General features: G+C 41.5%; 1 protein-coding gene across 7 annotated transcripts in view; it reads left to right on the forward strand.

The window, feature by feature from the left end:
* LOC122554976 (rho GTPase-activating protein 6) overlaps positions 1 to 15076 on the forward strand; it is a 538092-nt gene that overhangs the window by 459118 nt on the left and 63898 nt on the right. For all 7 annotated transcript variants that reach the window (XM_087992993.1, XM_043700459.2, XM_043700460.2 and 4 more), the window contains one exon: positions 9940 to 10196. In XM_087992993.1, coding sequence (XP_087849119.1) covers positions 9940 to 10196 — 257 coding nt within the window. The remainder of the gene's footprint in view (positions 1 to 9939; positions 10197 to 15076) is intronic.

The following is a 15076-nucleotide window of genomic DNA, read 5'->3' on the forward strand; positions in this document are numbered from 1 at the left end:
TACTGGACACACTTCCAGTCACAGCTGATACTATCACGTTTTGTACACAAATCTGGTCCTAGCAGAACTGAAACAACTGGTGGTGATGGGGGAAGCCAAAGTGCAGTTACAACCAGAATTGCAGTAGAGGAGGGCATGTTATTCTTGGGAGCAAGAGTGATTGTCCTGAGCAAAGGTTGCCACCAGATTCTGGCTGAACTCCAGCAGGGTCATCCAGGGGTTTCCAAAATGAAGATGTTGGTGAGACATTGGGGGGCGGCCAGAATTGGATGCTGACAAAGCTGCATTGGTTGGCCCAGAGTCCAGAGTGCCAACAAGGACAAAAATTACCGCATGCCGTTCCCCCACATTCGTGGGAATGGCCAGGTAAACCCTGGATTCAGTTACACATTGAGCCCATCAGAGGACCTGTGTAGTTAGTGTTCTTAGTCATTGTGAATGCCAACTCGATGGGGTTGGAAATGCATAGGGTTCATTCGTTAAACACTGGGGCGACGATGAAAAATCGCACACATCTTTTGCAATCCGTGGGCTCTCAAATATGTTGGTCACAGATTGCAGGCCATCATTTGCCAGCAGGGAATTTGAGTATTTCCTAAAGGCAACTGGCATTCAACATATAAGGACAGTGCCATTCCATCCATCATCCAGAAAGAGGACTCCTAACTTTGAAGGCAGGCTTAAAGAACCAGCCTACATCTACACTGGATACCAAACTATCCCAGTTCCTACTTGATTATGAGACCATTCCCTCATGAACCTACATGGGTAGCTCTAGCCGAGTTACTAGTGGGGAGAAAATTCTGCACCAGGTTAAATCTGATCTTTCTAGACCTGGCTGTGCATGGTCAACATGCTGGACATAAGACTCTGCCAAGTGAGAGAGGCGGTTCACTTCAGGGGACGAAGTTTGGTGTAGGCACCATTGGAATGGCCTTGCATGGGAAAGAGGGATAGTTGGTATAAGGTCAGGTCCAGTGACATTTAAGGTTCGGGTAGGAACAATGGTTCTGAACAAGTATGTTGACGATAGGGAAGTTGCAATCTCACAAACAAGGCATGAGCAAATTGTGGAAAGTGAGGACTGCAGATGCTGGAGATCAGAGCTGAAAAATGTGTTGCTGGAAAAACGCAGCAGGTCAGGCAGCATCCAAGGAACAGGAGAATCGACGTTTCGGGCATAAGCCCTTCTTCAGGAATGAGGAAGGTGTGCCAGGCAGGCTAAAATAAAAAGTGAGGAGGAGGGACTTGGGGGAGGGGCGTTGGGAATGCGATAGGTGGAAGGAGGTTAAGGTGAGGGTGATAGGTCTGCAAGTAAGGGAGACAGGCCGCCTACTTGTGGAACGTTTCAGAGAACACCTCTGGGACACCCGCACCAACCCAACCGGCCCGTGGCCGAACACTTTAACTCCCCCTCCCATTGTTCAGGTTATATGTTAGCACTGCTGCCTCACAGCACCAAGGACCTGGATTCGATTCCCGCCTTGGGCGACTGTCTGTGTGGAGTTTGCACATTCTCCCCGTGGGTTTCCTCCGGGTGCTTCAGTTTCCTCCCACAATCCAAAAATGTGCAGGTCAGATGAATTGGCCATGCTAAATTGCCCATAGTGTTAGGTACACTTGTCAGAGGGATTTGTAGGGGATTGGGTCTGGGTGGGTCACTCTTCAATGGGTCGGTGTGGACTTGTTGGGCTAAATGGCCTGTTTCCACACTGTAGGGAATCTAATCTAATCAACATGTAGTGACTAGGCACGTGTAGTCTATTTGAAACATAACTCTGACCTAACAAATTATGAAAATATAGTGTGACCTTTTTCAGTGTGATTTAATAAACAGCATTGTGGAGGGATTTGAATATATCTTACCAACCGTGGAACGTTTGAGACTTTCTATAAGCAAGTATATTTATTTCTGATAATGCACTGGCTCATAACATAGAAAAATTATTAGGATCACGTGAATTACTTTTTTTGTAGAAAAGTGTTCTTGTCCAAATCAGAATGCATGTCACAATTCAGTGGACTTTCCTCAATTACCTATGGAGCCAAGTGTTCCACTCAGTTCAAATCAGCTCTTTGTGGTCACTATCACTGTAATGTTGATTTGATAAGTTGGGATAAGTTTCTGCAAAGGAAGCTTCATTGTACCTGTCTCGTTTCTTGATCTGATAAGTTAGTTATTTACTTATTTCATTCATTACACTTCAGTATCATTATGGGATATATGTGTCACATAGGCCAATTTGATGAATTTATATATTGGAGAGAATCAAAACATAACTGAAGAGATAATGAATCTACAGATCAAAGTGGGAACACAATCGGAAAAATTACCAATAAGGATCTAGTGGAGTATGAATCGTGAAGTCAAGTTAACAAAACCTCACAATGAAAGGAAATAATTGGCTAATGTAGCTGTATGCATATTTTGAAAATATAATTCATTGCTGCTTTTTTTTCTCTCAAATCTGGAACCAGTAAATTTCCTTCAAGTTGATTCCAAGGACATAACTGTATCAGATCTGACCACATCGCACGATTACACCTTGTTTATATATGATATGTCCTCTGGCAAATGAAATCTGATTATTAGACTTATTTTCTCTCCAACCTTTGCACATGCCGACATTCTGTTTTGGTGCCATTATTGCAAGTGTTCTGATTTCTCCTATAAGCTGCATAAGGAACACACAAAGATAACTGCTCCTGAATATGAAGCTCTGAACTAGCCAGTATTACCTCTCTCAAGGTGATCTGTCATTTTCCTCTTAAAAGTAAGAAAGTCATAAATGGTTTAAAGAAGTTATAAACTTAAATCTCACTTCAGAAACTTGAAAGCCTTATCTAGGCTCAGACTTCAGTGCTGTATTGTCAGAGGTAGTGTCTTTCAGAAGAGCCATCAAGCCAAGGTAGCATCTGCTCTTTCAGCTGGACGTAAAAGGTTCTATTGCACTATTTCAAAAAAGAGCATGCAAGTTCTGTTCATTTCCCTACCACCTAGGAAATCCAGAGAAGCAGGACTGTGAGGGTGTGACCATGAACTGCCAAATCCCCTCCAAGTCATGTCATATTCTAATGTGAAAACATATTGCTGTCTCGTCATTACTGGGTAAAATCTTGGAACATTCTTTCACTAGAATTGTTGATGTACCTACACCAAATGGACTGCATTGGTGCAGGAAGGCAGCACACCTCACACTTCAAGAGCTTTGAGGGATAAACAATTCGTGCTGATCCTGCCACATCCCGCGAACGAATCCTTTTTAAAAAAAACTGTTCCAGACAATTTTTGTCTTTACTTGACAACACGAGTAAAACTGGATTATTTGAACGCTGTCAGATCTTTCTGCCACATTTCCTCCATCATGATAGTGGCTACATTATAATGTACTTCACTTTCCACTTTGAGATGTGCTTGTGAAAGGCATTTAATATAAATGGAAGTTTCTACTTTTTTCACTGAGATACTGTATTAAGACAAAAATAGATTTTTATGTTTAAGACTACCTTCAAATTCCATGTGCGTTTTTGTAATGATAAAAACATCAGTCTGGCCAACTTTAAAGATTTTTTTTTGGCAATGCGTTTTAAGTTCTAATTTGATAAATGTCTTGTTTAGCTGGTACCTATTGACCACAATTTACAGGCCTTTGTCAAATGACAAATGAATTGCTACTATTGTTTTTCAGATGATTGTTTCACAGTAGGGGTTCTATGTTATAATTGCTCTATACTTCATTGACAATTGATGGCAGTTCCAACAGTTTGTTTTTTGAAAATAAAATAGCGATCAATGATCATGGAAACCTGAACAAAAACATTCTTCAGTTATTGGTGAGGCAATGGTGTAGCAGTATTATTACTGGACTGTTAATCCCAAGACCCAGGCAATGTTCTGGGGACCCGAGTTTGAATCCTACCATGGAAGAATTCGAGTTAGATTTGAAAAAGTAATCCAGAGTGTATTGATAACCATCAAACTATTGTCAATTGTTGAGAAAGCCCATCTGGTTCACCAATGTCCTTCAGGAAAGGAAACTGCCATCCTTACCTGGTCTGGACTGCATGTGACTCCAGACCCGAAGCAATGACTCTTAACTACCCTCTGGGGTAGGCAATAAATGTCAGCCTAGCTAATGATGCCCTTATTCCATGAGTAAATTTTTTAAAAACTTGAATCGTCCACGCACATATCAAGGACAAAAATGAATGAGATTGTGTATGCGGATGGTTGAACATTGTTGAACTTGCCAAAACAAGTGAAATGTCAATTTTGGGAGCTTGATGTGTCTCAAGCAAGTTGTCTCTCAGTTCCCTGCTGCTCACCTCATAATGTATGCATCACATCTGTACAGCACTATGCTCACACCATTGTGTATTCTCCAGTGAAAGTATTTGCCACTGCTGAGATTTTGCATGATTTCCACCACGGGCTCCATACTTAAAGCCCAGCAGTGCATCAGTTCAAATGCTGCCAGCTACAAATAGCCCTTCTTGGTACATGTAGTAGGAGGGAAACAAAAAGGGTGTAAAGTTTTGAGGACTCATAGATGGCATGAGTGACACAATTTCACACAGAAGCTCACGTTTGTAAAGTTCTTTTGTTGCAAAGCTGTACTTTATTCATAAAAATTCTTTGTGGGAGGTACACAGATACTAAAGGTGTCATAGAGGCTCAGTGGTTAACTCTACTGCCTCAAAACGCCTGGGTTCGATTCCACTCTGGGGTAGAGTTTACACATTCTCCCTGTGTTTGTGTAGGTTTCCTCCCACAGTGCAAAGACATGCAGGTTAGGTGGATTGGCCATGGTTTACAGGAAGAGGGTGGAGGGGATGAGACTGAGTGGGCTGGTGTGGACTTGACCGGCTGAATGACCTGCTTCCACACTGTAGAGATTCTACGATTTTAAAGCAGGTCTGTACACTCTTTGAAAATCAACAAAGAACAAGCATTGGAATTTAACATTTCCTGCAGTTGCAAATACCAAAGGCATTTCCTATTTGTGCAGGAAAGTATTTCCATTCATTCTGAGGCAAAGAGAGGGTCTGAGAACTGAACGGACCCCCTTTGTCCTTTGGCAGAAAGACCTTAAAATGTTGGTTTTTCAACACTGTCTTGGCTGCAGCTGTCCCAAGCTTTAGTCCATCCCTCAGCACATAGTCCTGGACCTTGGAATGTCCCAATCTGAAACACTCGGTCAAGAGCAATTCTTTACATGGAAGACCAACAAGCACCAGGCAGAGATAGGGCATCTTTCACAGATTTGATGGTCCTCTAGGCACAGAATGTGTTTGTCTTGATGTGTGTCCTGGGGAACAGCCCATAGAGCAGAGTTCTGCGTTACGGATCTGCTCGGGATGAACCTTGACAAGAACCACTGCATTTCTCTCCTGACCTTTCCAAAGGCACATTCCAGAAGGAGATGTATGACAGTCTCTTCACCAGCGCAGCCACCATGAGGGCTGCATTTGACGGCAGAGCATACATGAAGGGTTGAATATATAATTATATATTTGATTAATATATAGACTAATATAGTGATCACCTCCCCACCAGCTAAGGTGCTTGTTGGAAAGTTCTAGTGATGAGGCATTCTGCCAAATGATTTTTGATAGACTGCTCAGGGAACACATGACAGGACCAACTCTTTCCTTATCCCGCAGCATCTCGAGGATATTACGTGCTGACCAATGCCTGATGGACTTCCAGTCCTTTGCATATTTCTTTATGAAGGGTTGATGATAGGAAGAGGTTTAATTGGAGCATTCCACAGCAACAGGCCAGTCCCATCCTTTATAACACTGGGGACAGTGGAACCTCGTTGTGTACTGACACTTGGTGTTTGCATACTGAGGGTTGATGCACAGTTTGATGCAGCTGCACACAAAAGTGGTCATCAGGAGGAGGGCGGTGTTGGATACATCTTTCTTCCCCTTATCCAGAGTTTTGTACATAGTGTCCCTGTGGACACGGTCCATTGTTGACCTTAAGATGAAGTGGAAGATGGCTTGGGTGACTGTAGTGGCACAGGTTTGGGGAAAGGACCAGACCAACAGAGAGTGCCTCACACCTGAAGACCAGGTTTTTACTGGCAATGCAGAGGGCAAGGTGCTCCCATTTGTCCAGTTTCTGCCTCACTGGTGATTCACTCCTCCCAGGTTTTGGCACATGCCCCGGCCCCTCCAAACCATATCCACAGCACTTTGAGGTAATCTGCCTTGATGGTAAAGGAGATAACGGATCAGTCCTCAATGACGTCACCCATGTACAGGGAGGCTTTGACGTGCAGGCCTCTGCTGCCTGGAATAGTCACCTCTCTCAAGTTTGCATCCTTCCTGATAGACTCTGCAAAAGACTCTATTACAACACACAAGCAAGGCAGGAGAGAGAGGGCAGTCCTGCCCAACTCCGGATCTGCTCGGGAAGCTTTCTGATTCCCATCCAAGGATTGAGACTGCACAAACTGTTTGTGTAGAGCAGTCAGATCCAATTTTTGATTCCCCTCCCAAAGCACGTATTGGACGGGACAGCCCTCATGTAGGTATGTGATATCCTGTCAAAGACCTTCTCTTTGTCCAGGCTGATGAGGCAGATGACCACCCCCATCTCCTGAACATTGGTGATCGTATCCTTGAGGAGTGCAACACTCTCCAAGTTCATCCTGCCCAGTAAAGCACAGGTTTGTTCAGGGTGAATCGCTGATCTTAGAGCAGGCCTGACCTGGTTAGCATTGACTTTTAGACACTGTTATAATCCACATTCAACAGTGAAATTGTTTGTCAGTTTCTAATATCCTCCCTTTCCTCCTTCCACTTGTAGATGACGATCGTGATGATACCTTTTCTCATGGATTTACATATGCTACTGCCAAAAACATACTGTTGTACATCTCCAGCAGGTCCTGGCCAATCAAGTCCCACAAATTTGGATACAATTTGGCCAGTAAGCCCTCACTTCTGGGAGATTTACCCTTTTTTAACGGATTTGAGGGCCTTGGTTAGCTCATCCAGACATATCGACTGGTTCAGCCTCTCCCATGTGCTGTCGTCTAAGACCTATGTAATACAGGACAGGAACAACTGGGAGGCTGCGCCGTCTGTGGGCTTCATGTCATAGAGTCTGGAATAAAAGGATTTGCTAATTCTCAGGATGTCGGACTGAGATGATGTTACCAAGCTATCTTCTTTCTTCAGGTTGCTTATCCTAGAGCTCTCCCTGTCTACTTTCTGGAAGAAGAAACGCAAGCACGTCTCATCTTGCTCAATGGTCCAAATCCCAAACTGGAAGATTATCTTTGAGGCCTCAGAGGCAAAACCAGCCTCCATTGTCTGCAACAGGAGTAGGCTCTGCATGCTTTTCTGGAATTTGGACAGTTTTTTCTAGTTCTTCTCTCTTCTCTCCCCTTCTCTCCTTTCTCCTTTCTCTTTTCTCTTTTCTTCCTCTTCCTATTCCTTTCCTCTTTTTTTTCTCGCTTCTCTTTTTTCCTCGCTTCTCTTTTCTCTGTCTCGCCATCTGAACACCACCTTTTTTGAGGAAGGAGAACCGCTTGATGTTCCCCTTGACTCTTTTCCATCAGTCCACTGGAGACTTGAACAGGGGTTTCACAATTCTCCAACCTGTGTAATCTTTCTTTGAGCTCCTCCAATGTGTTCTGCAGTTAATAGTTCCATGTTCACCTTCCTTACCAGCCCGCTGGTCATCCTGTCGCTGACAGTGGGCCATCAGGAGTCAGTGATCAGAGAGTAATACCAGCTTGACTAGGTGGAACCGACCAAGAACCCTCAGGCCATAAAAAGGAAACTTTATGCTAGCGTGGTTAGACCAATCTGGCCATGACCAGTTGCATGGGTACTGAGGACCTCGTGTAGCTTCACATCAGGGGAATCTAGACATGGCATGAGGTGGGAACCTATTCCTGTATGCAGAATGGCCTAGCAACAGCATTACAATAAAAGATGTTGGTGTATACCAAAGTACAGCACTGAAAGAGAGAACTGCATTCTAAGTGGGTTGGAGATGTGCCATGGTGTGATGCAGTAAGCTTGGTACAGGTCAAATGCCAACCTCTGAAAATGAGTGAATGCAAGCAGACGCTGCCCATAAAATGTCATCTGAGACATGGGGACTCCAAGATGGAGTTCTGGAGGATTTGGAACGACTAGGTCCATCATTTCACTTTCTTATCAGGAATTGTCGTTATGTAGTTTCTCCCTGCTGTTTGCAAGAATTGAAAATTGTATAAAAATGAGGTGTGATAAGGTACTAATGAGATGTTAATGCATGCAAATAAGCCTCTCGCCACTTGCGAGCAAGATTTGCATCTTGCTGTTCAAACCCTGAATTTAAAGCCAGATTTTTTTGACCCCCGACATTGAGAATCTCATTTGTTTCAATTTCGCCTTATTTTCTCAACTGACTTGCCATTGCCTATGTTGTTCAGGGACAAGGAAAATTCAGCCTGAGGTGTCAACGTGCATTTCAATATCTTCTATTAGTGCTGATAAGGATGTGCTATTTGGACAATTGGCAATGGGGAGGGGACAACCGGTGGTGTTGGGGGGGAAGGGGGGGGGGGGGGGGGGTGCGAGGCTTGGGTGGTGGTGGGGGTGTTGGAAAATGCTTTGCATTAACAAGTGCATAATCATTCTCTTAGGTTGAATATGTGATATAATTTTCAAAAAATTATTTAAAATTGCATTTAATGAGAATGGATGGGAAACTGCTCCAGAATGTGTGATGGGCATCTGATCCAAGACTCTTTTTACTCTCTCTGGAAATTCTGAAGTTTACCCTTCTTATTTTCAATAGTGTATCTGCAAATCAAGGCATTCGCAAATATATAATTGCAAAATAACAGTGCAAATCTAATCACAAAATGTATGCAATTATGTGGACCTATTTACAGGTTAGCCATAATAGCTATTTCTAAATACCAGGCAATCTCCAAGCAATTGTCCCATTAGTGTGATATAAATGGAATAAAAATTTATGGTGACAGAGGACCATCAAAGCAACAAATACGCATTGCGCAACATTATACATTGCATATTCTGTACAATATATTTCAAAGACCTGAGGGTAAAGTCTGTGCATTTTTGAGAGAATTGCTGCACTATTGGAAGTCCCAACTTTTGGATAAGATATTAACTGTCAAACCTCACGTAAACATGAAAGATCTCATGACATTATCTTGAAGACCAGCAGAGATGTTCTTCGCAGTATCTTGGTCAATAGTTATACTCAAACCAATACTACTAATATAGATTATCTGGTCATTTATTGATGTTTGTAGGACCTTGCTGAATATAAACTGGTTGCTATCTCCAAGAGGGCAGCTGGAGTTTAAGTTTAATATTTGTCAAAAGACAGCTACCCAAATAACAACTTTGTTAAGTTTGCTTCCCTTTCAACAGTGACTGCACAAAATAACTTCTTCATCATGAACATGTACAATAGAAACAAATACTTTCTTGGAGACTGAAGCAGAATTCAGAATGGGGCTCAATATTCTACTCATGAGGATAATCTGGAATGTGATCAGAAGCCTGCATTTTAAGACCCTGATATGGGAATGTCACCACTAAGCCAAACATTTGCCATTTTAATAGAAGTTGGCTCTTGCTGACGAGTATCTGTTTGTGCAATAGTGGTCTTAGCAGTGTTGTAATGTAAACTATCTTGTAACATTGGGGATTTGCATGCCTTGTGTACACATACTGTTTCAGTTTCTCTAACCTTAGACTGAAGTAGCGCTGCATGTGGTGAAAAGTGGTTTGAATTATAACTTTTTTTCCATATTAATTAAAACATACAGAACAATGAGATTCAGTCACTCAATACAATCAGTCCCACTTGTGTCCACACACTATGTTGCAATACTTAATCTGAGAAAGAAATTGATTTGGCCTTGTTAATTAAATGTGTTTATGTATCAACAGAATTCGCACCGCATGCTTTTGCTATGCCATTGTCTCAAGTGATTGTCAATGATCGAGCCCATAAGCAAAAGCAGGATGCTCTGAAAGAGGAGCAGAAAGACAGTTCAGACCTGGTGGCATCAATCTTGCCATTTGGAACCAGAAGACAGAATAAAGAACTCTCAAGCAGCAATTCATCTCTCAGCTCAACCTCAGAAACTTTAAATGAGCCAACATCACCAAACACGCCTGAAGCTGTCCCACGTGTGAGAAGACGGGTAATATATTAACATTAGTTACCATCTTGCCAAAGTTTGTCCTGTATGTTGTTGTAAAAAGCTTCCATTCTTGTGTGTCTCATATATTTATGCTAATAATAATCTGACAGGAATATGTCAAAATTTAAAACTTCTTGCACGCTTACTATTAATATTGATTATTAATTAAGTATACTCTTTGGCTAAACTGTTTACAGGCACAGCAGTATGCAGCAACAGAGTGAAAGAATTTGCATGGTTGCTTTTGTATTCAGAATGGATAGTTTTCCAAGATAACATTTGTCAATTGAGAAAGGTTGATAGTGAAATCTAGGAGGAGAAAGTGAGGACTGCAGATGCTGGAGATCAGAGCTGAAAATGTGTTGCTGGAAAAGCACAGCAGGTCAGGCAGCATCCAAGGAGCAGGAGACTCGACGTTTCGGGCATGAGCCCTTCTTCAGGAATGAGAAAAGTGTGTCCAGCAGGCTAAGATAAAAGGTAGGGAGGAGGGACTTGGGGGAGGGGCGTTGGAAATGTGATAGGTGGAAGGAGGTCAAGGTGAGGGTGATAGGCCGGAGTGGGGTGGGGGTGGAGAGGTCAGGAAGAAGATTGCAGGTTAGGAAGGCGGCGCTGAGTTCGAGTGAAATCTAGGACTTCTGCAAATTTGTGTTTCATTTTTCCCATTTTCAAATCTGATCACTGAAGCCAATGATCCATTATACAATATGGCTAATGTGGTGCAGTCAGGAAAGGAAGCTAATTTCTACTAATATAGATAAATTCTGGATATAAGCTTCACAATTTATATTTGAGATGACAATCTGTGTTTGACTGTCAGTTTACACTTCCAAACAGCAGCTGTCTGTCTGTAGCTACCATATGATTTTTGTTTTGCTAATTGCAACTGATCTGCAGAAACATGTTTCCAGTGAATGAGTGTTCAATCTATGAAACAGCCTGTCTAGGTAGGAGGTTTAATTTGGATTAATTTTATTTATTCAAATGCAATTAAGTGTTAAAGATACCATCCAAATCCAAGTTACTTATTTTGGTGAAGAGGTCTGATTTGTACTTCACCTCAAATATCTTGAGTGTTAACTTTTCAGGAGTGTATATATATCTAAACTCTCTTGTTTTATACACTTTTTTCATCTTATTCCTAGTACTGATCCAGTCATCTAAGTTATTTGGAGGTCATAATCAAGAAATATGTTGTCAGATGCCTTTGGTAGCTGAATAGATAGCTAGGCCAGGAATTGGATTTGATTTTGAAGATTAGTTTCTTTGTTAACAATTTTTAAAGTGCAGTAAGCTTGATTTATTGGCAAATCTCAATGAAGGCACAGGAGAGAGTGTGTCAGTAAACATACGTTGCACAAGCTTTGACAGGAATCTACAATGGGGGAGGAATGGGGTAAAACGCTTTGATCATCAAACACTTGTGAAACAGAGAAATCAGCAAAGTTGTTGGTTTTAGTGATAGATAACCACACGACCGAGATCTTTAAGATTTAGATTTTAGGTGTCACATATCAAGTACGGAGTACAGTGAAAAGTGTGCAATGTCACCGTGTGGCGTCATCTGTAGCTACCATATGATTTTTGTTTTGCTAATTGCAACTGTTCTGCAGAAACATGTTTCCAGTGAATGAGTGTTCAATCTATGAAACAGTCTGTCTAGTACCTAAGGACAAAATCTTAGTTACAGAACTTGAAAAATTAAAAATTCAACATGACAGTCATCTTAGCATGAAAGTAGAAAAACAAAGAAGTAAAGGAGATGGCATCATTTCTTCTCTGACCTATGGTCTAAGTTTGCCTCCAGCAGGATATTTTGCTTGATACAGAATGTTTGTTATTTCCCGTAACATAATCTGTGTATTAATATTGTGTTATTGAAGAATCCAGCAGACGTTTTATTAAAGCTATCGCTCATATAGAAACAAAATGTTCTTGAGGCACGCAAGTGTCTGGGCTAGTATTAAGCTATTAGTTTACAATGGAGGTGCTTACTTCCAATTGTATGTTGTGCTTCAAGTGATCCAAGGTGAGAGAGAGGATAATGTCTTTATGTTCTCAGGTTAAATGCTATGATAGTGAGGATAGCTGAAGATATACTTACTGAGAGACCTAATGCAATAAGCTTGACTTTGGAATGCCCATCAGTTATTTTGAAATAAATGTAAATTGCTACTTTCAACAGACATGAAACTGCACTCCTTAACATTGACAGCTGTGAGCACTAAGTGCACTTTGTACTGTGATTTCAATGACACAGGACCACTATTACCAAGCTGGTGAAGATTTTTTAGAAATTCTCAGTTTCAGTTCAGTATTTTGACTAGTTATCCTGAAAATATGATATTGGATGCCTGTTTGTGTCCCTATGATTTGTAGCAAATATAAACTGAACATCTGGCTTGTTACGACACTTCAGAGAGCAAATGGGAATGAATCCTTGTGTTCAGTTTTGGTCACCTTGCTATAGGAAAGATGTTATTAAACTGGAAAGAGTGCAGAAGAAATTTACAGTGATGTTGCCAGGGCTCAACAGTCTGAGTTATAGGGAGAGGTTTGACAAGCTAGGACTTTTTTTCTTCAGTGTGTAGGAAACTGAGGGGTGAACGTTATGAAGGTGTATAAGATCGTGAAAAGGATGGATATGGTGATGTACTCAGTCTTTTTCACAAGGTTGGGGAATCAAGGATTAGAGGACATCAGTTTAAGGTTATAGGGGAAAGAATAAAAATGAACCTGAGGGGCAACATTTTTATACAGAGTGGTACGCATGTAGAATGAGCTGCCAGTGGAAGTGGTTGAGGCGGGTGCATTAGCAGCATTTAGAAGGCATTTGGACAAATATATGGATAGGAAGGTTAGAAGGGTATGAGCCAAGTGCAGTGAAATGAGGTTAGCGTGGATGGACATTCTAGTCTGCATGGACTAGTTTAGGCTGAAGGGCCTGTCTCCGAGCTGTAGGACTCTATGTTGGTGTGCTCCTGGATCACTATATAGGCCAGACTGAATAAGGATGGAAAAGTTCATTCCATCAAAGATATTAGTGAATATATTATGCTTTTACAACAATCTATCATAGTCAGTTATGTTGATGCCAAATTTTTAGTTCCAGGTATTTTAAAACTACATTCTCACTTTCAAAAGGCCATGATAGGATTTGATCTTGTGTTCTCTACTCGTCCAGAATTCTAAGTCACTGGGTAGCACAGTGATGCAGTGGTTAGCACTGCTGTCTCACAGCACCAAGGACAGAGGTTCAATTCCATTCTCGGGCGTCTGTGTTTGTGCATTCCCCCCATCTCTGTGTGGATTTTGTCTGAATGCTCTGGTTTCCTCCCACAGTCCAAAGATGTGCAGGTTAGTTGGATCGGCCATGCTAAATTGCCCATAGTGTCCAGGGATGTGCAGGTCGAGCAGATTAGCCATGGGAAATGCAGGATTACAGGGATGGGTTGGGAGGTGGGTCTGGGTGAGATGCCCTTTGGAGGGTCAGTGTGGACTCGATGGGCCAAATGGCCTGCTTCCACTCTGTAAGAGTTCTGTGACTAGTCCAGTAGCATAACCAGTTCACCACTGCACCATATGCTGAAAGCGTTACCAAATGCTTTCCAACAAAATTTGAGGATCAGCAAGTCAGTGTTTTTATCTTTATATTAAGAGCATTTATTTACCTAACTCATAGATTTATTGGACCATCTGAAGCTGGTTAATCAGCTGTTCCAGCAAAACTTACCTTGCTGATGTGAGCACTACCGTGACAATCAATGGGGGAAAGTAATGGCTATTACTCTGTCCTTGACTGCAAGAATTCTCATTGATAATCCAGCACAGAACTAAAGGGAATACTAATGATTGAGGTTCCCAGACAATCCTCCTTACTTATATTGTCAATGCTTAGCTTACGCAACTGACTAGGTGGGACAGTTTGTGTGACAGTGCATCACAATAGAAATTATAAGGGCCCAGGTCACAATTGCTGAAGTCCACCAATTATTTTGGACAGTTCTTCAATACCAACTTGTGACTTTCATCAAAAACTGAAATGGAGGAGAGAACTATTTTGGGAATTTTGCTATCAGATTAGAACAAAATGCAGAGCTGGAATTATAAAATATTTTTAAGGAAACATTTCACACTTAAATGACACAGAAACTTGCAGATGAATTAAAATTGACCTGAAACACTTATTGGTGCTCTCCTTCCATGTAATGGTAGGAGAGAGAGAATCTTTCAAGATATCAGGATATTTTAATGCACTTGACAACTAATGCAGTACTCTGAGTGTAGTTACTATTGTAATGTAAAGACCATAGACCTTAACTTATGCAGAAGAAAGTCCTTCAACCAGAAATCTGAATATAAGATAATCACCAGTTGAGCCCATAAATTGATTTGTTGGGATAGCTTCTGCCAGATAGGAGGGGCACATTATTGTACATTAGTACTTTCAGTTGAATTTAGTTTAGCTCTTTAACCTTTTTAGCAAAGTATCAAACCTCTGGAAAGTGCTGGTGCTAATATGGGGTTTGTTTCCAACATTTCAAGCAACACGTTTAAGTTTTCACAAGCACAGCTTGAAAAGGTTTCTCCTGTGAGTCGTTTAGCGTAAGAGGTATGTTGCTTGGATTTCCATAGATTTCATCAATTTAAAAAAACAACATTGAATTTGGGGGGGGAAAAGATTTTATGGTCATCACAAAAGTCAACATTTTCAGCTGCTCAGGAAAAAATAGGCATTTTCTGCCAGTCAAATATAGTCAAATTAGATTTGTACAAAGTTCAGGTAGAATTTCTGTAACATCCTAGATGAGCAATCCAGAAAGGGTATAAAAAGAAACTAGAAATTCAGGTCTGTCTTTTTGATAGGGAGGGGGACAGGGTTG

The sequence above is a fragment of the Chiloscyllium plagiosum genome, unplaced genomic scaffold, assembly GCF_037043375.1.
Source record: "Chiloscyllium plagiosum isolate Xiang-an unplaced genomic scaffold, Cpla_swu_hap1 HiC_scaffold_12, whole genome shotgun sequence".
NCBI classification, from domain to species: Eukaryota; Metazoa; Chordata; class Chondrichthyes; order Orectolobiformes; family Hemiscylliidae; genus Chiloscyllium; species Chiloscyllium plagiosum.